At 45.7% G+C, this 22,834-nt stretch overlaps 1 protein-coding gene across 1 annotated transcript in view; it reads left to right on the top strand.

Annotated features, from left to right (window-relative positions):
* The window catches only part of ADCK1 (aarF domain containing kinase 1), an 805,280-nt gene that overhangs the window by 710,806 nt on the left and 71,640 nt on the right, over nt 1-22,834 (top strand). Inside the window, exon 9 of the mRNA XM_085626629.1 lies at nt 10,256-10,453. Within this exon, the coding sequence (XP_085482755.1) occupies nt 10,256-10,453 (198 nt within the window). The remainder of the gene's footprint in view (nt 1-10,255; nt 10,454-22,834) is intronic.

The raw sequence follows: 22,834 nt of genomic DNA, 5'->3' as shown, positions 1-22,834 counted from the left end.
AGCCACCCGGGTGTCAGCAGTTTCTACTGTGATGAAAGTGTCAGTTGCTGTCGCCTTTAGAAATGGACGCAGTGCTTGCCGCACTATGGTAACTTCCGCTGCGCTGTCTAGCAGCGATACTTCCTATGTTAGATTCCGAAGGCAGGTTCTCACCGTCCGTGGCATATCTCGCTGTTAATGTAGCAACTTTCTGTTTCTGGAACGGAGGGCGTTGACGGGGAATGTCGTCCTGCTTTACTTTACCGTCAGTTTGACGAGGTTGCTCGCGTCCTTGCGGGGCACCTCGACTTCTGCCACGATCCTGGCAATCACCTCCATCGGCTTGTGAGCCTGATGTTTCCTGTGAAGAATGAGGAGAACGCTGGTCAGGGACCTGAAACCTGTCAGGAGACCTAATTCTCGCGCAGTCGCGCAAATCATAAGTGTGCTCAGAGGGTTCGGGTGCCGGTGACGCTGCACGTGCCCCTTGTTTCTGTTGTTGCTTCCCCTGTTTTTTTATTTTTCCAAATCTTTTTAGGAAAAATTGGACGGTCGTCTTTATTAGACTGCGCCGTCTGTGTTTGCTGTTGTGCCGGTGTTTTAGCAAAAGGCTTAAAACCCAAACTATTGCGTCCAATGGTCTTATAGGCATCGGCAATAATTTTTGGTAACTCTCAGGGTTTCTCTTCTTCCGGGACAAGATGCAAAGCATTAGACACTTGAAAGTTAACCGCATCCCCCTTGACGTTTGTAAGTATGAGATCAGCAACTACGTCAAACACTCCGACAAGCCTCATTCCCAGCTCAACTGCCGCCTCCGGGCCGTGCTCATCCTGAACACGCTTAATCACGGAAGGTAGCACAGTCATAGCAGGTGTGCGAAAACACTTTGCATACACCGCTGCGAATACCTTACCCCAATTCTCACAATCGGTTACCTCTGGAACTTAGTCTTTCTGCAAACTTATCGTTAAAATCCAGTGTTTCTCCACAGGATTGGTATTAGGAAATACCGCTTCCAGCTGGTCAAATTTCTCAGCAAGCCAGTAAGGTAAATCATCCTTATTCTGTGGTCGCTTGCCCATAACCGAATTAACCATGACGGGACTAATAGACATCCCGGCCAGGCCAGCTGGTTGCGCCGCAACCCCAGTGCTCCCATCTGCGTATTGCGGGATACGTATTGTACTAGAGCTCTATGCACCTCAATTAGAGAGGTGTGCAAGACACACAATTTGGCTGCAGTGGCTGCTAGATAACGTGGATGTGGTGTGTATCCGGCCAAAACTGACCAAGTGGCCCCTGGAATTGACAAAGGGCCTAACTGGACCGGAGTCACGGTGTGGGGGAGGGCGCCATTAAACCAAATACGGTGTTGCCATGCCGAAATCGGAACCTCGAGAGTCTTATATGGCCGATATGCTACAGGTACTGCAGTGTGAGTGTATGTATGGAACAAATTATCATCACTGTTCACTGCCGGAAATGTTACCCAAGAGTAAAATACCTCAAAGTGATAAGCCGGATCAGATCCAACCACAAAGATTAGTGCGATACCAGCGTCTGGCACTCCATATGCCGCCAAATGTTGACGGAGTGCGGTGCGGCTATGCGCCGCAATATCGACATCAGCCATGAGGACTAAGAAAAGGAAAACGACTTAAAAGCGTGGCAGCGCAATAGGTTCGTAATTCATATGAATGAGAAAACCTTTTTATATTAACAAGCTTGAATGGACCTATAAAGTTTTAATACAGGTAGGTTATGCCGTCACCACTGTTTATCGGAAAACAGGAGTGAGGGTGTTGTGGACAAGTAAAAGCACTACTAAAGCGTCTCGTAAATAAGTACCAGACCAAACGTTAAGGGCGCCATGTTGCAGGGATTCTGCTCATGCACAGAACTATGCGCAGGAAACCAGGACCTCGGTGTATTGTGGTGTACCAAAAAAGCCACCTCAGTGCCCAGAACCCCAATCCGACTAGCATTAGTGTCTCATTCGTTCTCCGTACTACAGCGACGCTACCAATGATTAGACAACCTAGAACATGCGACTTAGTAAACTCTCAGGAATAGTGGGAAACCAGAGCACTCTTTCACTTACACTCATACTTTTCCACAATGTGAGTAATCAGAGACACTGTATAGTTTAAAATGTTTATTTTTAACTAACGTGCTCTAAGATGCAGTACTTTTTATCCAATACGAGCAGCATAATGCATAAAAATAATATAATTAGCATTGTTACAATTCCATAAAGCACAAAAGAGGAAATCATATTATAATGACAGTGGAAGCAGGACTATAACTCCTTTTACCACCCTCCCTGTGCTAGTTTAGAATAGTTATAAAAGACCTCTGGGCTTTGTCAGCGAGACCCCATACCTATGAGATCAGATGCAGTGAATTATATCTCAGGATTAGCACAGCTCTTCTATCTTGGAAAGGTTTTCTCCGAGTGCCTTCTCATGCATGTAATGCCATATTAAAAGCACCCGAGTTGGTCCACTGTGCTTCATGTTATGTCTATGTGCGTGGGACTGACGAAAGTGAATCAACAGCATACATTGTTATTCGACCTTAAACAGGCTGTACAGACAGAGACCGCGGTGCCCCACTGGATATGTGAAAGGTAGACAGTTCTCATGTGAATCAGCTTCAGCAAAGTATTTCTCAGGAACAGTGCCATGTAGTGTCTTGCGTAAAAAGCGGCAGAATGGCAGCCAAGCTTATACTACTCATGCTAACCTAGCAATGTTTGTTGTTAACCCCATTTCGTCACTACACTGTGTTCTGCCGGTGAGAAAGGATTGGATCCAGTCGAGTGCGGCTCCTTGTATCCCCACGTCATGAAGTCTGGCTGCTAGCGTGTGATGTGAAACGGTGTCGAAGGCTGCGGAGAGGTCTAGAAGGAAGAGGGGCGCAGTGTGTCCCTGGTCTATATGCATGTGGATGTTGACAGTGGCGGCGAGGAGGGCGGTCTTGGTGCTGTGCTTGCTGCGGAATTCCGATTGGGAGGCGTCTAGGATGGAGTTCTCTTCGGTGAATGCGATCAGCTGAGCGGTTACTAGCCTCTCGATGACTTTGGCTGCAAAGGGGAGGAAAGAGATGGGCCGGTTTTAAAAAAAAAAACATTTTTATATTTCTTTTTATTAAACAGTTTTGACATACATCACAACAATTATATTCAGGCAAGCGACCTTCATTTTACATTATTTTTATTGACATTGCAATAGAAAGCACGATTATTAAGCTGATAAAATCAGGGGGTTTCTAGAGTTTCAGTGTCAACCTGTCGACTAGGTGGGGTACAAATGTCGCTTCAATAGTGATTCCACGCTCCCCACACCCTTCTCCATTTCCCAGGGCCCCCTCTGGCCACGTAAACTGCCTTTATCTATACATGCTCCAGTCTAGGTCTTCCTCCCATTTCCTTAATTGGGGCGGCTGGATTGCTCCCCACTGCTACGCAATATTTCTTTTCACAATCATATATGCCAGAGTTACCCATTGCGTAGTGTTGGTGTTCAGATCTTTGGGGTCCCAGACGTTAAGGATACACCTCCGCACCTCTGGCTGCAAGTTTACCCCCAATACATCCCGCAAAATATTATGTATGTCTCGCCAGTATAATTGTATATGGTGGCAGTCCCACAGTATGTGGAGGAACGTCCCTGGCTCTCCACACCTTCTTTTACACTCTCTGCCTTTCCCATCTGGACCAGGCGAGGTCCTGTTACATATATTCTGTGTAGTATTTTGAGCTGCACTAATCGCAGTCAGGCCTGTATTGCGTCTTCTCGTGGGGATGAAATCGCCACCTGCCAGTCCTCATCGTCAAGTTCCAAGCCATCACACTTCCATTTCCCCTTGAGGACCGGCAGTGGGTCTGTCATATTATTAATTAGCTTCTTATATGTGAGGGAGATGGTCTTTTCCGGAAGGTGCCCATCTAATATTCGATCCTCCAGGGGGGAGGCTTCCGGGAGTGTAGTGTTACTCGGTATCTGGGAGAGTAGAGCGTGTCGGATTTGAAGATATTGATAATACTCCGTGTCAGCTAAGCTATATTGTTTTTTGAGTGAAGCAAAAGGAAGGACCGTTTCCTCACCCCAGATGTCCTTGATTCGCGAGATCCCTATGAGGTCCCAACTCCAAAGGCTCCCCAGTTTCTCAGAGCTCCCCCAGTTTCTCAGAGCTCCACAAGTGGTCAAAGTGAGTTTATTTTCCCATTGCAGGTGCTTGTTGACCGCATGTGAAATTTGGATGGAGTGAGCCATGGGTCCAGTCAGCGGGAATCTATGGGGATTGGCATATAAAGCTCTATTATAGTCTCCTCCAGGGAGCTGCCACCTATCCATGGCATATCCGAGATCATCAGGGCGGCCGTAGATCCCATGATTGATAGCCGCATGATGGGACGCCCAATAGTACTTCTTTAGATCGGGCAGGCTAATACCCCCGTCGTATCAATTAAGAGTTAATTTAGAAAGCGCTATGCAGGGTCTGCCTTCCCAAAGGAGTTGCCGTTGAAGGCTCTCTATTTCCCTGAAATAGGAAGCTGGGACCGGATCCATCGGTTTTGAAGTGCATACAAGAAACGAGGCAAGGCCATCATTTTAAAGAGGGCCGCTCTTCCTAACATGGAAAGGGGAAGGGATCTCCAGTGCGCTACCTTGCTCTTAAGTCTTTGTATGGGAGGATCTAAGTTGCGAGCAAATCGGAGCCTCGAATCTAGCATCACATAGATGCCGAGATATCGGAAGCCTTCGGGCGCAATATGGATCGGGCAGGTTGGCGGTATTCTGGGCGGGTCCACTTGGATGACATATACCACTGACTTGGACCAGTTGACGGTAAATCCAGAGTACCTCCTGAATATCGCCATTATATCGAGGAGACCAATTAATGATACTCTGGGGGAAGTCACATAGAGAAGAATGTCATCCGCATATAAGGATATCTTATCCTCCCAGTCTGGCCACCTCATTCCGCAAATTACTCGATCTTGTCTAATCCAGGCTGCAAGTGGTTCCACGCCAATGCAAAAAGAAGCGGTGACAGGGGGCATCCCTGTCGAGTCCCCCTGCTGAGCTGGAACGAATTTGCGGTTATTTACCACCACTCGGGTCATCGGGGTTGAGTATAGGACACGAATCCAGCCCGTAAATTCCGGGCCAAACCCTAGCTTGTGTAAAACCGCAAATAAATAGTACCACTCGACCATGTCAAATGCCATGGTAGCGTCTAATGATATCACCGCGGCCAGCTCCAGTATGGTGGGCGCTCTGCTGAGCACTCCGTGCAGTCGCCGCAGGTTAAGGGTAGTGTTTCGGTGAGGCATGAAGCCCGATTGGTCAGGGTGTACTAAGGTGCTGATGACTTTGATCAGACGTGTTGCCAGCAATTTCGCGAGGACTTTAGGTTCCACATTAAGTAGTGAAATTGGCCTGTATGAGGCGCAGCTAGTCCTAGGTTTGCCTTCTTTGTATATTACAACTATATTGGCAACTTGTTGATCATATGGGAGCATTCCCTTATCTTTACTTTCGAGCAACATAGCGCGGATGTGGGGGGCTAGTTTGTTTGGCGTCAATTTATATAGTTCAATGGGAATACCGTTGGGTCCTGTTGCTTTCCCCGAGTTCACTCCCCGATTACCTGCGCCACCTCATCATACGTTAGCGGGGATTCAAGGTATTGGATGTTTTCGTCTGGCAGTACAGGCAACCCTATGTCTTTGAGTAGCGCACTGTTCTCTTCGGTGAATCCCCCGGCTGAGTTGTACACCCCTCGGTAATATTCTGCAAATGTATCCAGAGCCGGAAGTTTTTAAGGTCCGTCGGGTCGGCTGTTGGTTTTCTGAGGAGGGGTTTAACCTCCGCCCGATTCCAGTCATGTGGGAAGATGCCAGATCTAAAGGAGGCTTTGATGGTCCGTCCTAGTTCGGGTGCAATGGCGGCAGCCCTGCGGAATATGTGCGGTGGGCAGGGGTCCGTCGGGGCTCCTGAGTGGGTTTTCTTCATGGTCCAGTGATGTGTTCGGTGGCGGGATTCCAGGTCGTGACGGCTTGTTGGTGGCAGTGGGGAGGGGTTGGTGTCCGGCGTCTGTTCGCTGAAGTTGTCGTAGAGGGCCTTGATCTTCAGATGGAAGTAGGAGCTGAGCTTGTTGCAAAGTTCCTGGGAATGTGTGACGTCCGTGGCTTCGCAGGGGGATTTGGTGAAATGCTGTATGACTTTGAACAGTTCTTTGGTGTTGGTCGCGTTGGTGTGGACTTTGCCTCTGATGTAGTCCGTGTGGTGTCTCTTATGCGCTGGTGGTATTCCTTCAGGGCGCTCCTGTGGTTGTTCCGTGCTTCCGTGGTTTTCTGGTTTCGCCAGGTTTTCTCTAGACGTCTGCAGGAGCGCCTGACTTCTTGTAGTTCTCTGGTGAACCAGGCGGCCTTCAGAGGGTGTTTTTTGGTGGGGTGGCGGAGGGGTGCGAGTTTGTCGGCAGAGCTGGAGATCCAGCGGTGTGATCCATGGCTGCGGTGTTGGTGTCAGTCGTGGGGCTAGGGGGGGTCTTGGAGGAGGGTGGTGTTGAGGTGTTCCTCTGTGACTTTGCTCCAGTTCCTTCGTGGGGGTACGCGGGGCGGGCTTGGGTGGGGTGGTGGTGTTGAAGGTGAAGTGTACGCAGTGGTGGTCGGTCCAGAGGGGCTGGGTGGTGTGGTTGTCCCTCCTGCGAAGATGGGGTCGAGGGTGTGACCAGCTCTGTGCGTGGGCTTGTTGACCTGCTGCTTTAGTCCGAGGTTGTCAAGGAGAGTGGTGGAGTCAGGTCGTTGCAGTTGTCGAGGTGGAAGTTCAGGTCCCCGAGTAGAATGTAGTCTGTGGATGTGATGGCGTGGGGTGCGACGAGCTCGGCGATGGTAGTTGCAGACTGGGTGCGAGTTCCTGTTGGTCTGTAAACGAGGGTCCCGCGTAGTGTGGTCCTGGGGCTGGTCTGGATCTGGAGGTGATGGTGTTCTGTGTTGGAGTGGGGGTCACTCGTGCTGGAGGTGGAGAGCCGGAGGTGGGTCTTGTGTGCGATGGTGAGTCCTCCTCCTGGGCAGTGGGGGCGGTCCTTTCTCTGGATCTTATAGCCGTCGGGGATGGCAGTGGCAATGTCGGGACCGGAGGTGGTGTTGGTCCAGGTTTCCTTGAAGAAGGCGACATGGGGCGAGAGGGTGTCGATCAGTTCCCAGATCTCTATGGCGTGTCGGTGTAGGGAGCGCACATTGAGGAGTATGCATCTCAGGGTTCCGGCGGTGCATGCATCCGGCGGGCCTTCAGAGGTGGTGGGGGCTTTGTCGAAGGTGAAGCATCAGCGGCAGGTTCTGCACGAGAGCTGTCCGTGGGTGGTGTTCGGCAAGGATCTTTTGCAGTCGGTGTATCTACCGGTATTGAGTGTGTGGAGGGCGGTGGAATCATAATGGTGAGGCCTTGGAGAACCAGGGTTCCTAGTGCTGGCCGCGGTCGGAACACGGACGGGCGCAGACAGGCTTGCCTTAGGCACGCTGTTGGTGCGCCAGCTGCGCGGCCGCCATTAAAAAGAGGAGGGGGGAGGGACGATCAGCTGGGAGGTGGATGGGCAGTGGAGGGGGGCGGGGCCGCAGGTGCTGTAGCGGCGGGAAAACGAGGCAGGGACAGAGCTTAATTAGGGAGCAGAATACAACACAATAAATTCGCCACAACAGTAGAAACTGCACAACAGTATGGAACTAGCCTACAGTGAAAATAAAATTATTACACTCGGCAGAGGTGAGTGGCACGCTGGGAATTCGGACCCCTCCCAGGAGGAGGAGAGGAGGCTTTGACGACAGAGAGCTTGGCGCGGAGCTGCTGGGGAGAGAGTGTGTCCTCGGCCAGGGTCAGGGGACTTACTCGCGCTCCCCGCAGCGGCCGCTATTAAGAAGGGGAGGGGTACGGATGAGCAGTGGAGGGGGCGGGGCCGCAGGTGCTGTAGCAGCGGGAAAAACGAAGCCGGGAGAGAGAGTGTCCTCATTACGTCATTACTTGCATAGTTTTTTGCCTTGCTTCTTCCTCTTCTTCTTCCTTCCCTCATTCCTTGCCATGCCCTTTGTCTCACACTTTATTTTACTTCTTGCTTCATTTTACTTTACCATACTCTTTTTCTACTCTTGACTTATTCTGTACCTCACTCTTTGGCTTTTTCTAAGCATTATGTCTTGTTTGTTGTTTGCCCCGCTCCTTGATTTATTCCCACTTTTACTGCTAAGCTATTTCCTTTATTTCTTCCATGTCTTTCTCCAAGGTTTCTGCCTTGCCTGACACTTGTTTCATACTGTGCATCATACTTTGCTTTATTCCATGCCTCATTATTTGTGTTGCGCCTTGTATCCATCTTCATGCCGCCTTGTCGTTCATTGCTAGCCTTGCTCCTTAGTTCATTCTCCCTCTTGCACTTGCCTTAATCCTTTCCCAGATTATTACACAATTCTTCACTTTCTCCCTTGCTTCAATTATTAACTTATTCCTTGTCTCGCCCTACTAGACCATTGTTTGGTCCTTGCTCCTAATCACATATTTAATTTTGCTCCTTGCACTAGTTTTTGCCTCTTTGCCTTCCTTGCCTCTGGCTTCTCCTCTTGCTTTTCTTATTGTCTCAGTCCTCTTCTTATCACCGTATTACTTTCCTTGTTATTTGCTGCACTGGTTTCTTCAGGCTTTTCCCCTCCGTTGCTGCACTACTCGACTCTTTACCTCACCATTTGCATCTCTCATTACCCTTAGTAGAAGTTCTAGCGAACTCCCAGCCTTTCTCCTTAATTTGTCCCCCTGCACGCTCCTTGCCTCAGCCTTTTCTTAGACTCATTATTTGCCTTTTGTAGTGTTCAGCTGTTCTGGTTTTGTTAAGAAGGGTGTCAGCCGATTCTACGATCCTCAGCGAATTGTAAGTTTAAGGGAAAATGCTGCTATTTTAGAAGATGGTAAGTGTTGGAACCTCAAGAGAGTCGCTTTGTTCAATAGTCTCATTTCAAAAAAATTGGTTGTTAAACAATATAAGATTGTAAATGATCCTGCCATTGCTTCGCATGCTCAACGTGTTGAAGAAAATGAAGACGGCATTCAACATGGATTGTCTCAAGTCAAGGATGTCTTCGTCAATAGAAAAAGGGTCATCAGGCGTCCTATGGCTTTGAGGGATTATATTTGTGAATAAGTTTTATTGTGTATAAAGGAGGAGATGTGTAGTCTTCTGCTTTATCTCGTGGGTCTCTCGCTCTTGGCAGAGCTCGCGAGAATAAAGCAGAATCTATTTTCTTTTGAATGTTACGCCCGCGAAGATTATGTGCGAGCTGCTTATTGTATATGCCAAACTGTCTTGTAGTGTTTCAAAAGAGTAACGGCACTGGGCGGAGAGAGTTGGAGGCGACTGGTAGCTTATTTATGTGTCCGGTTGAGTATGTTTAATAAACGTACTTTAAGTCTTCAACAAGTTTAAGTGTATTCTCTACACCTTTGGCATGGCTCTTTGTCTCAGTCATTTTCACTTTTTTTTAGTTCATTCATTGCCTTACTCTTTTCCTCACCACTTGCTTCGTTTATTGCCTCACCTCTTGTTTTATTCTATTCTTTGCCTTTCTCCCTCTATTCCTCACTGTGTACTTAATTCTTTACGTTGTTTCTTGGTTCCTACTTTCTCTTGCTCCTCACTTTCTTCCTTGCCTTGCTGTCATTACTCGAGTTACGCCTTTTTGCTGTGGTCCTTGCCTCTCTTTTGCCTCAATCCTTGCCTTCATTTCTGCATTGTTCTTGACCCCTTTCATCACCTTTTTCTTAAGTGTGCCCTGCCTCTCTTTCTCTTATTCCTTGCCTCCCCTACTCTCCTTGTCTCACTTCTGTTTGGCCCCTTTCTTAGATCCTTAACCCGACCGTTCTTCATAATTTTGCCATTCCTGGTTTCTTTCTTGCCTCTTTCACTTGACCCCCCCCCCCCCTTTGTCTCACCCCTTGCTCAGTGACTTTCCTTGCACCTTAACATGTTCTTTGTATCTCTAATTGCCTCCTTCCTTCCATGCCTCTTTCTTTGCTTCTCGCTGTGTTTCTTTCTGCTGTTGTAACCCTCCTAATGTCCTCTCCCCTTCCCACTTAATTTCTCTTCCCTTGGCTTGTACCTTATCACATTCCTTATCTAACCCCTAGTCATACCCCTTACCTAGCTTCCATGTCATCTTGTTTCCCTCCCTGCCTCTTTCCTTGCCTTGAACTTAACTCCTTGCTTTCTTAATCCCTCTTAGGTCTTGTCTGAAAAGTTCCGCATGGATTACTGTCGGCTGTGGCAGGCCCTGATCAATGCCGACATGAAGGGGGTGCAGAAGCACAGCCAGGAGCTTGGAGCTGGAGACATGTACCCCCTCTTGGCCTGTATGATTACCTCCAGGTCTTGGGAAACCGTCAGCAGGGGCATTGACCGAGTCCCTGTGACCAATGCCGAGGTGAGTGATACCATGCCCCTGCTTTTCTGGATGCCCATCGTTCTCTGTACAGGTCTATATATCTTTTTTCTTACTGTTCTTTTTCACCCTAATCTCATTTTTAGGTCTGGCCTTTTGATTTTACTAAAATGATATATATAATATAATAACTAATAGGTGCTTTCAGCCAGCCTTCTCTTTCCATTGGTCTATTGATTGCTCACTACTTCATGCAGCATGAGGTAATGGGTCATCCCACTTCAGTCATTGGCTAACTCATTGTGAGTGACAGCATTCTGATCTTTCACAAGGAACACATACTCATGCAAAGTAGTTCACCACCATGGAAATGTGTGCTATTTGAGACCAAAAATATTTTTGCTTAGAACCATTGTGTTTTTTTCTAGATTGATGAGGGCCAAACAGCTTCCCCAACAATAACGTTTTGAAAAAACGGTAACAACACAAGCATTGGCAAAGCACCGGTGGCCAATGCCAGACCTACTGGCTTCGCTGATGATTGTTATAACTATGGCTCTGTGTTAGAGCCCAGTTGCCTGTCACTGTTATTGCACCTGTATTGACCAGTTTTGTGTTTTTTGTATAAAAAGGGTAATTTCCTTTTCTTTATTCGATTATTAATTATCTTTTCAGTGCGAATTTTTGTAGGAATTAACTATTTTTTTTAAATAAAATACGAAAATGAGTATTCCTAACAAGTTTACTTGTAAAATGTGTGTCTGCCCAAATGCAGTACCATAGTCATGGATTATGTACCTGCAGTCTTTAATTTTACTCTGTCTTTTGCAGGGCATACTTAAACTGGGATTTGCCAATCTGTCACCTGTTGTCTCAAAGACTGTTTATATGTGTCTGTGTTTTATTGCTACAGCAAGATTGACTTTTAAACCTCTTAATCTTTTCATTTGAGCTCTTTTAATAAGTCTGGCATTAGCCAAGACCTTTTGATTTTACTAAAATTATATCAAATATACTTCCTTATTGGTGCTTTCAGCCATCCCCATCATCTGTTGGTATGTGGCTGTCATTCACATTTCTTTCTTATTCCCTCTGTGAATGCGGCGTGGGGAAATGGGTCAGCCCACTTCAGCCATTGGATAACTCGACTGTGAGTGGCAACATTTTGCTCTGAGCATATTCTCACGCAACACAGTTCCCTTCAGTGACTACTATGGCAGTGTGTGCTTTTTGAGAGACAAAAATAAATTTTCGCTTTTTGTCCAGGTTTAGCAAGGACGATGTCTCCTCCAACCGTAAAGTTTCACACAAAAAATGAAAAAATAAAACAAGCATTGACAAAGAGAAATAACTGGCATGCAAATCAGACCTATTGGCTCTGTCAGTGCTTGTTTTCATCTGTGATTTTGTTGCAACCATCCATGAGGAAGACGTGTTCGCCTTGATTAGATTATTGCTACTCAGGCATAACCACTGGCGCAGCCTCTCTCTAGGTCTCTTTCAAACCAGCAAATCTGTTTTGGATATGAAGGCCTCAGTTAAGAGTGCCCGTGTATTTAACAACCCCTGCACAAATCTCTGTGCTGTTACAAGTGTGTCGGAGTCTACTGGACATGATTGTCCTCAGCACTGCTTAAAATTCAGGAGGTCTAACAGTTCCTGGTAAATACCGGGGCATGCAGGTTTTGATGCAAATTTAGCGCCAAAATCAGCATCTTATTTTTCATTTAACAGCGCAAATATTAAAAGAAGGGGTATTTATTGCATGGATTAAGTTCAGAACCACAGGTTCAGATTTTATTGTTTGCAACAAATATCACATATGCCACATAGAGACTCCTAATCGAGGTCTGTTCAGCAGAATGTAAAAAACTGAGGTTTGTGAATACTTTAGTCCTGCTGTAAAGCAGCATAGCTGACAGTAAAAAAACAAAATAAGTGCAACAGCGCCGTCAACTTTTTTACTTTTAGCCACGCTGCTGTGCAACATGGCTAAATAAATCATCAACAAAGCCAATAAATCTCACAAAGGCTCGACCTGTTGGTTCTGCCAATGGTAAGGAGAAAAAGCACTATGACACGGCCACTGCCATAATGCTTAATTTTTTTCTGGCAGTAGGGAACAGGACAAGCAACGACAGAGGGGAGGGGGTGGGGGTACGAACAAACAACAGGGGAGTGTGCAGAATATGGGGGAAGTAACAACAGGGGGAGGGGGTGGGAATGAACTGCTATAAGCAACAAAATAGAAGGGTGTAGGAGCCAGAGTAAGCAACAATGATGGGGTAACAATGAATAGGACACCTTACAACACACGCATTTACAACGCATGCCATTACAACACATTTTTTACAACGCAAAATCCATTACAATGAATGTCATTACAATGCAAGCCATTTCTATGCATAATTCATTACAATGCAAATTACTTTTCTAACTCTGCTGGGGCGTTACTTATGGGAATGTATTGTAATGGCATGCGTTGTAATAACATGTGTTATAATTGATTTTGCGCTGTAAAAATTGCATTGTAATGGCACGCCTTGTAATACGTGCGTTGTAAACGATAACTCCCGGGAACAATGTGGGAGGGGGACTGGGCAGGCAACAGAAGGGGGAAGGGAGGAATGGGTCAAGCAACAACATGGAAGGGTGATGGTCACGGGGCAAGCAATGACAACAGGGTAACAATTCAGGAGGACTGGTAAGCAACAATGCTGAGCGGGAATGGGGGAGGAGGGGAGACAGCCTGCAAATACATGCACTCTTATGGAGCGCTGCAACTTAAATTTGAAAAAAATACCTGAAAAAGCATGTGACCAGTGGAAGAAGGAAGCAGTATTTGGTCTATGCTTCACAGAAGGGACAAACACACGAAGAAAATGTGAAACTGGCATGTGTTGACCAATGAGAGGCTAGGAAATAAGTGTGACGATGAAGCCAACCAATGGTAAGTAATGGGCAGGCTGAAAACCTCTTGCAAGTACACAAAATGTCATGCAAGCAACAGCGAATGCACTGTCTCAAAAAGTGTCCACTGCCTCCGAATACTAGAATCGAATTCCAGATACTCTGCATTACCTACGGGGTGAAATATCTCACCTGACTTGCATTTAATAAAATATAACAACTCTAACCATCCCTTCCACTTCACAGATAAAAACCTTGCAGTCTAGAACTAAGAGCCAGAGGCAATAGGAGGTTCACAGTGTGGGTGCCCTGTTCCTGGAATATCTATTCTACAAACATACACAGTGCCCCTCCCACCATGTTCTTCATATGTAAATTCAAAACTAATCTTTTCCAAACCTGTAACCATTATGGTTTCTATGATAACTCTATAAATGTTCATTTTAAAGCACTTGTTGGTGAATAACTGTAAATTACTATATTGTATTTGTAACTTCCAAACACTGCTGTATTTATATTTTTTCAGGCAACTTTCATAATTTACTTTACTTCAGTGCACAATTGAGTGCACTGAAATATACAAAAGGTGATGGATGGAATGCTTGAATGAATCTCAGCCCCTGGTAATTACTCGGGCCGCAAACCAGTCCATCATTATTTTGCATACCATGCCACCTCAGTTTGGACGCAAACATATGTAGATCGGTCTTGACCCTGCTCCAATGGGAACAGTCCAGCCCGAAAGGCGAGGGCAGGTTCTACCTGAACTGAAACACAAGCAACTCGGGATCGGCTTCTCCCTTATTAAGGTTCATCAGCAATGTATGGCTTGGTGGGTAGGCACAGTGAGCACAGTACCCACATCTGGGCATACCCTTTGCACTTATTTATTTATAGGCGCAACATTCATCCAGGTGGATATCACGGCGCTAGTAGAGTGAAAACCTGAGTGAGGGTGAGGTGATGTTAGAGGCCTCTGTGTAAATAGTTAGACCCTGGGGAACATATGGGCTTTTAGCTTCTTTCTAAATGATATATAGTCATTGGTAAGATGATGTTCTAGAGGTAGTTCATTTCAGTGAGTTGCTGCCAGATGGGAGAAAGAGAGTCCCCGGCCTTCTTAAAGCGTTTTGTCTTTGCCCATGCCTTATTGCACAACCTTAAATTCCGTGTAGGATCATAGAGTTTGATTTTATCTTGTAGAATTCTGGGGCCGTGATGGTGTAGGGCTTTGAGTGCATGGCCCAGAGCTTGAATCTAGCCCTTTGGCGCACAGGCAACCAATGGAGCTCCCTCATGCATTCTGATGCCGAGCTGTACTTGCTTTTGTTGCACACCAACTTGGCAGCCGCATTCTGGATTACCTGCAGACGAGAGAAGAGATAGTCTGCCATGCCCACATCGAACGCATTCCCATAATCCAGTTTGCTTATGAGTAAGGCCTGATTGATGGGTTTCCTACATTCCCGGGGGATCCATAAGAAGAGTCTTTTTAGGAGTTTTAATGTAGCGAAGCTTCTCCCGCACAATGCGTGTACGTGGGCCTTCATGGTTAAGGCGTCACATTGAAGTATACAAAAAGTGAGGGAAGGAATGCTTGAATTAATTTCAGGCACTAGTAATTATTCATTTATTTAATCAGCTCTTGAGAATGCAGGTGTTGATGCTAGTACAGCCCAAGTTGTGCTAAGCCCTAAAGAGTGCCTCAGATGCTACTCCAGTGTTGACAGCCAAGCCTGGTTCTTCATGGTGGGAGATGTGCTGCTGCCTCCAGTCTCAACTCTTCCCACGCACAGAGGTTCCCAGCTGTCTGTAGGACTGGTCTTTGATGTGCCATTGTGTGGCTGGAGACAGGATCAGTTATCACTCAGTGCTCGCCCCCTACCCAACGCACTGCCTCACACTCCAGACAATGAATGATTTTCCTTTAGGCTGACCCAAAATGTAAATGATATTGTCAACCAAGTCAATGGCTCGAGTGTATTGACCCATTGCCTCCTCCATATCTGTCTTTTGGGCTGAACCAAGATGTGCATGACACAACAACAGAGCAGTGACTGAAGAGAGCTGATCCCAAAGTCCCCTCTACCTAACATTTGATGTATACCTTTTATTAAAAAAGTGTAGCTGACTTTCAAAGCTGCTTCTTGGCCAAACATGATCTGTACAGTGACCCAGTCCTGCTTCTTCCAGCTTCACATTCTCAAGAGAATCCTAACCCTCTTTTCTACCTTATATGACCATAATACACCACTAATGCTGCTCTATCTAGCATCATTTACCCAAGACTGTAGTCTGTAAATGACTGTGGATTCACAATGCTGCTGCAAGTATTCTTCTGAGTTGAATAGGTCACATCATGTTTTCCCTTCTAATACAAGAATACGTTGTAACCACACACCCTTTTCTTTTTCACAGAACATTCAAAGCACTATCTCCTACACCGGTGTCTGAAATCTGCTGAGTTAATATGGACCCAACTTCTAACTAGCATTGGCAAAGCCAGCAGGTTTTGTGCTAAACTAAATCTGCTCACACCCCAATCGAGTATGAAAGTGGTTATTAACAAATTGAAAAATAGTATCACAGGTCCAGCCAGCCAGAGTGTCCCCCAGAAAGCTAGGATGGAGTATGCTCATTAAGCAAAGGCAAGGAACATGTTTTGAGTATTTCACTAATCATTCTGCAACGAGGAACACCGGTTAGATTAAAACAAAGAGAGCATAGAGCTGTTCGAAGACCGAGATTATGAGGAAGGAAGGAAGCAATTTTCAGTTTCCAATAAGAATAAGGACCAATCAACACTTTTTCGTCTCTGGTGCCAAGATGTGAAAAAGAGTCTCAAAACGTCTGACATAGACACTTCCTTTAGCGTTTTGTTAACCTGAGCAGGAATATATGGCCGAAGAAAGTTATAGTTGCACAAATGTAAAATTATTTCATATTAGGTTTAGTGTGCTAACTCAGAGAGCGTTAACTCATTTGTACGAGATACACAGAAGGGAGCCGGTAGGACTGGACAAAGAGAGCTACAGTTGTAAAGACATTCATGATGATGTTCAGTACACGCACTTGCGTGGATGCAGAAAAATACACCCATGCAGCCAGTAGCATTATGTGATAGATTAATTCTCCACTAGGCTGAGCCAAGACATGATTGACAATGTTTGGGACCAATGGCTGAAATAGTCTGATTGAAGAAAGCCAATGTTTGAAAGGGGTGGACCCAAAACCCAGTCTTTGTATATTGTCAGCTAAAGGTCCATTTGACAGCTCTGTTGTCAAAGCCCAGATCTAAAGAAGATAGCATGTGGATGCTGAAACTTTCTTTGTTACCTCTTTAACGTAGTGGGAAAACTGTTCATGTCCACCAGCGAATAGTTTCCCATCACACTCAAGGAGAAAATACTTCTGTTGCCTGTACCAGAAAGATTTTCTTTTAAAAAACAGAAAGTCAGGCCGCGCGAGAAGAGCTTCGCGTACATCCCGAATGTAATAGTTTTGTGCGTTTGTGACGGTCACTGCACTGGTGTCACACAACCTAAACTGAAAGCATTTGGTGCTGTTAGATGCAAACTGCGTTCAGCTTGAACTGTCCTGGGGCACACAGCTCAGCTGCACACAACGAGCCCACGGCTCCAAGACGTATGGCTGAGAGGAAAGTGGACTAAAAAGACCAAGCGCGACGCGGGGGATATCCCTTTTCAGGACGTGTCCCCTCACACACCATAGGTGTCATGCTTCATCATAGGGGTGCCTCCTCGCGTCAAGAACTAGTCTTAACACGGGCTCCAACCCCCCTTTCTACGAGGGAGGAGCTCAGGGATGTTTTCAGTTTGGGCAGCTGGGTTGTACTAAAACCCTATGAGAGCTTGGTGTATGAAAAAATCATAAAGAATGTGCAGTGCTCAAATGGAAGTGATAGTGAGTTTAAAACTGCCCGTGAGGCTAGCTGGTAACGAACTTTATTAAGCTTCCTAGCGACAGGATTAAAAAGCAATAAGCGGAGTTATGGAGCTGACCACCATTAGAGACAGCTACATATGCAGGATCAACAAGTTTCAGCCAACAGGCTTTCATCAGTATCAGTTAGTGAACAGCTACTGAAACTAGTGTGAAGTGCACAAAGAAATATATGATTTCAAAGGTGCCTCGGTATACTGTACTGAACCAGAATGATTGTGTCCAGTAGGCCTCAGCGATGGAAAAGTAAGAAAAAAGAGAATACAAGCTTGGTTTATACCCCATCCAAACAGCCGTGGAGCGAACTGCGCTCCACACATATGTGACACTTTTATATTCAAAAAGTGGCAGGAGAAGAGGCACTTACCAATATAAGGTAAAACTTTTACCACTTCTGTCCGGGGCTAAATTAGCCATATGTACACGCGCCAACCAACCTGGGAGAAAAAGGTGGTGGCGTCCGGTTTAGACAAAACAAAAACAACACAAAAGAGAGGAGAGAGAAAAGGGTGCGGGAATAGAGGGAACAGGCCCCTGGACAGGAATAGTACAGGGCAGTGTCTAGGTGCCTGTCTGGATATGGGTGTGGCATATCTCAGGTATTGCTATGCTGGACTAGGTTGAGCACAGTAAAAGTGGGGCCCAATCGTACCCGTCTGATTATATGGAGAACACCCAGCTAAATTAAAAGTAAGAGGAGTAGTACCACTCATTAGGTCTATGGTGCAGAGTGTGTCCATGCAAGCCACAGTTCGAGAAGAAGAGGGCTCGAGGGCAGGTACTGTGCCAGGGACCCTCGAAGGAGGGTATGGATAAATACTGGCAGAAAAAGTGGGCACGAGATGTCACGCAAGCCCCAAGTGTTAGACAAAGTATGTAAGTGCCGATTCCCACCTCTTTTAGCACACTGTCTTGACGTGAGCACCAGCCCACCCCCCCTCCTCCTTCACCCGCTATTTACCGGGGGTGGCGGCGCGGGTGAAGGAGGGGTGCGTGGGCTGGTGTAAATTAAAATAACAAATAATTTAAAAAGCATTTTCCTTCAGGGTGGCCACCCGGCTGGCCACCGCCACTCAGTACGCTCCCCACCACCTCTCGCTGGAAGAAGGAACCAGGAAGCACCCAGGCTCCTGATTCCCCTAGCCAATCACAACGCTGCAAAGCAATGTTGTGATTTGTCTGAGCGCTGTGGTTCAGGGCTCAGATTGTGAATGGGGGCCTGGGCATGTTCTGCACCCAGGCTGTAATGCAGCCTTGGTGCAGCACATGCAAAGTGCGCCTGAGTATTATGGTCAGCCCGAGAGTGCCGGCCAAACAGTTATGCGCAACCACTCCTCCTCGCCCCTGCCCTGGCAATCAAGCCGGTACCACACCAGGAAACAGAAAACTAAAATGATAATAATGCTGGGTATTATCAGTTTAGTTTTCCTATAAGAGCAGTGGAGTTACGCTCCGCCGCCTAGAGGAGAAGCCGTCCCAGGGGGCAGACAACTCTGTCATTGGGCCATGCCATCAACTCCCTTCCCTACCACACCCCTCTGCCCCCCAAAAAAGGGCATGACAGTATTTTTGCTCTACCTGAGCAGATGTTTGTTGGCTATAGTTTTTCATATGGGCAGCAGATAGGGTTGAATGGCTGCACTGTTCGTGCTCTGGGTCAGCCGGCAATCAGTGAACCCGACAAACCTTGGGTATTCTGAAACCTCGAGACCCAATTGAATCCAGGTTGGTGTGGATTCCACTAGATTTATTTGCCCAGATTATCCTGCAAATGTTCAACTTTGGATACAATCACAAATTGTTCTCACGTTTCTGTGAGGGAAAGTTTCAGAATCTTCAGGGATCTACAAAAATCCCACCACCCAGTGTTCCTACAGTTATCCTGATGAACACAGTACTCTACTTGTGTGGCTGGGCCAATTACCTGAATACAGAATAGTTGAACATTTGTTATTATCAATTGAATTGCTTTCCATTTTGGCATCTAAATATAAACCAATGTGCAAGAAAAATCAAATTTTGCAAATTGTCGTCTGAATCGGATGATAGTATGGGTTGTCCCAAATTCAGAGTTGTACAAATAACTACTATTCCTAAACCTAGTTTCTTGGGCCCTTTTTAAAAAAAAAAATACTTAGGTTTCCTTCATACCCATTTTTTATTCATTAGAGATTACCATATGAATTGCTGCATGATTGGTACACAATTAATGTCATTATAAAATGCAACACAGTTGTTGGCTCTGGGTATCGCATGTTGTTTGGACATTCAACGCAAACTATATATCCCTTCGACCACTGATGAATGTAACAATGTATTACTTTGTAAAGTGGCTACTGGGGCAAGAAATTATAGAGGAAAGCGTTGTCCTTCATTTCTATTTTTTCCTTTTTACATTTTTTGTTTATTTCAGTGATTAGGTTTCTTTTAGAAAATCATTAATTATCTATACAAATTAGCCCTCAATGAATTTAGAATGTTGTCTACTTTTTAGAAATGCTTAGCTTTCCGAGTTAGCCCATGGTTTTTACTCCAGCTTCCACCAACAATTGAAAGTAGGCAAAAACCACAAAAAAAGGAAAAATCAGCTATCACTTAGAAAAATGCAAAAACCGTGATAAAAAAATGATTTTTTTTTGTTCCTGGTGGCTGAGCCAGTGGACATCTTAGCTCAGCAAACCGTTTGTTGATGCCATTTTAGAAGAAAAAAAATCTTTCACAGCACTTGTTTCCTATTATTCAAAATAAATCAAAATGCTGCTTCATTTTGGCTATTTTTTTTGTTACTTCCAGGGTGAATCAACATATTCTGGTTATCTCTGAAATCTGCTGCATGTGGGGAAAAAGTGTGTAAATTTGACATGGATACATTTTGCGAAAAAATGTTATGTGGGCTTAAATAAGAATTTTCCCAAACATAAAAAAAAAGCCGGTGGTGGATGGGGATTGGTGTTGCAGATAAAGTGGTAAAGCCATCTGGCCCTTGAATTCTTCCCATGGAGTGAATATACATTAGTACCCAGATCTACTCAAATTTAGGAAGGCATGGTGGTTTGTCCAGGATCAAACACCGTATATTCCTCCAGTTACAAGCGAGACATGCTGCTTAACTCCTACTGCAGAAGAGAAATGAGGACCTGTAGACCACAATATGAAGGGATGCGTGACTGGCGTGAGGGACAGGCACCCTTATGTAAGGTGCTGAAACCCCTGGAAGCAGTTGCTAGGAGACGAGTGGGCGGGTCTTCCTCACTCCCGCCTGCATGCAGTAAATAAATTCTGTGCACCTGCAGTTTGCTGATGTTCCGTATCGCCTTCTTTTTCCCCGAGAAAGTAGCAATTACTCGCTTTCAAATGAAAGGGTGTGCTGTGATTGCAGCAAGCACGACAACCGCTGGAGAAACCTGCACCCTACAATCTGCCTACACTGCATCGGCCTCTTTCTGCTGGGAGGGGGTTCTAGTCCCCAGACTCTGTGGCATGCCTTCGATATGCAGTAGAAGGGAGAATGCACGAGGTTACCAAACAGACGTTTGTTTGCCGCATATAATCTTGAGACTTTGAGTGGAATAAAAAAGGGGAGGGTCTGTAGAAAGGTGTGGCCTAAGGAGCATGTCTAAGGCCCCTTTACATGAGGTGTGGTCTATGTAGATAAAGGCATGGCCTAAATAAAGTGAACATCGGTTCACCCATTTAAACAAACTGTGTGGTCTTGGGCAAATCATGTTCTGCCTGGGCCTCTAACCCTGTATCTCACACTAAGTGATTAATTCTAAACAGAATGAAATGAGCTCCGACCACATATTCCCAGGGTGAAACACCACACCGCACAATTTGGTTTTAAGTTCTGACTTTGCTCTTGCATTATGATTTCAATAACGATGTTCGGAAAATATAAATTACCCACAGGTCCTGGAGGGGTGTAAAATGGATGCCAAAGATTCATGGAGTGCCGCTGGAGCCACATACCCATGTGTGTGATCCGAGGCACGCGCTGACACGCACCCTCTTCTCCAGCATGCAGGTCCAAGGGGTTTGACACGGTTTGTTTTTATACACAATTTGTAAGAATAGAATGGGCTCATACAAAAAGTGTGAAAACGGGTCCATAGCTCCCAGGTGGCTCCCTGCAGCTTGGATTTTTAGTCCATGCGCTTTCCATGCTTGGGTTTTTAAGCTGATACTTATAAAGGGAAAGCAAACCTACTATTCTCTGAATGTAAAATACAGCTGAAAACACAGAACTGACTGCAGGTTTTACCCATGCCATTGAGCTTTTTGGCAGATTGGGAGGTGGTTTTACATGTAAATCCATCAGTCCCAGTTTTTTTTAAATGAGCCAGACTACATTTGTAAAATGTAAATAGGGAAAAAATATTTTTTTACATTTTTTTTTTTAGAATATATTTTGTTTGGGTTTTTAGGGTAACTAGTGCAGTTAATTAACGTTATCACCCAATGGAATCATAAGAACCAAAACTGAAGCAAAATCGGTTACAGCGATATTTGGTCCCAAATTCCCCTTCAGTGCTTTCCCACCCCTAATGTAGTCCATATATTGACTCAGTTCTCGCCCGGGTTCTCTCATGCATCGTTAGGCACTTTGTTTGAATGGGGGTGTGGATCTCTATAAGAACCTTTGGTTTCATGCTAGTAATTTCCACTAGTCCACAGAGGTCCATCCCACCCTAATATATTGTTTTTCATTTGTGGGGAAGCCCCTGTCCTTGTATGTCATATTTTCCCTCGTTCTATAAATCCATGGCCATTCCCCACTCTCGAAGTTCCGGGCTGGTCGCACTGCCCCATATCTTGGCAATTGATAAGTAGCCTTTTGTAAAACTTGGCCTCAGATTCCCGCCATATTCCCAGTATAGTCAACAGGCTTGTCTTTCTATAGTCACTCCTGTTGCGTCTCCCAGTTTACTTGTTTCTCTTTCCGAGAATGAGTGGAGTTTAAGGCATTCCCAGAGCGTGTGTACAAATATTCCCTTCTGTCCACATTGTCTCAGGCATGTGTCATCCCTAGTTATGCCTATTCTGTGTAATAATGCTCTGGTGTCGTACATTCTATGCAGTATTTTAAGCTGGATGAGTCTGAATGTTTCTCTTATGGCTATTTCTCTAGGGAATTGCAAGGCATCCCTCCAGTCGTCATTGTCCATTTTGCCTATGTCCCTTTCCCATCGAGCCCGCAGTCGCTCAAGGTTACCTTGCGTGTTTCTCATTAATGCGGCATAAGTAAGTGAGATGACTTTTTCGTCATGCAGCCACCTACATTTCCTCGTCGTGTGGGATTGTCCTCTGTAATGCATGTCGCGGTTGTAGGTACTTGAATGTTTGTGTTAACACCCGTTTATATTCCCTCCATAAATGCTCAAAATGTCCCATGCCGTTGCGTCCCATACATCTGCAAGCATTGACCACCCAACTGTTTCCCATGGTTGGAAGCCTGGTAGCTCAGTTACTTCACCCAGCCTCGTTCCCGGAAAAAAAGATGAGATTTCTTTTCTGTTGGCAACAAAGTTAGTTAAGTAGGGGAGACAGTTG

This window comes from Triturus cristatus, chromosome 9 (genome assembly GCF_964204655.1).
Source record: "Triturus cristatus chromosome 9, aTriCri1.1, whole genome shotgun sequence".
NCBI classification, from domain to species: Eukaryota; Metazoa; Chordata; class Amphibia; order Caudata; family Salamandridae; genus Triturus; species Triturus cristatus.
Note: the sequence above shows the minus strand (reverse complement) of the source record. Positions and strands in the feature narration are given on the sequence as shown.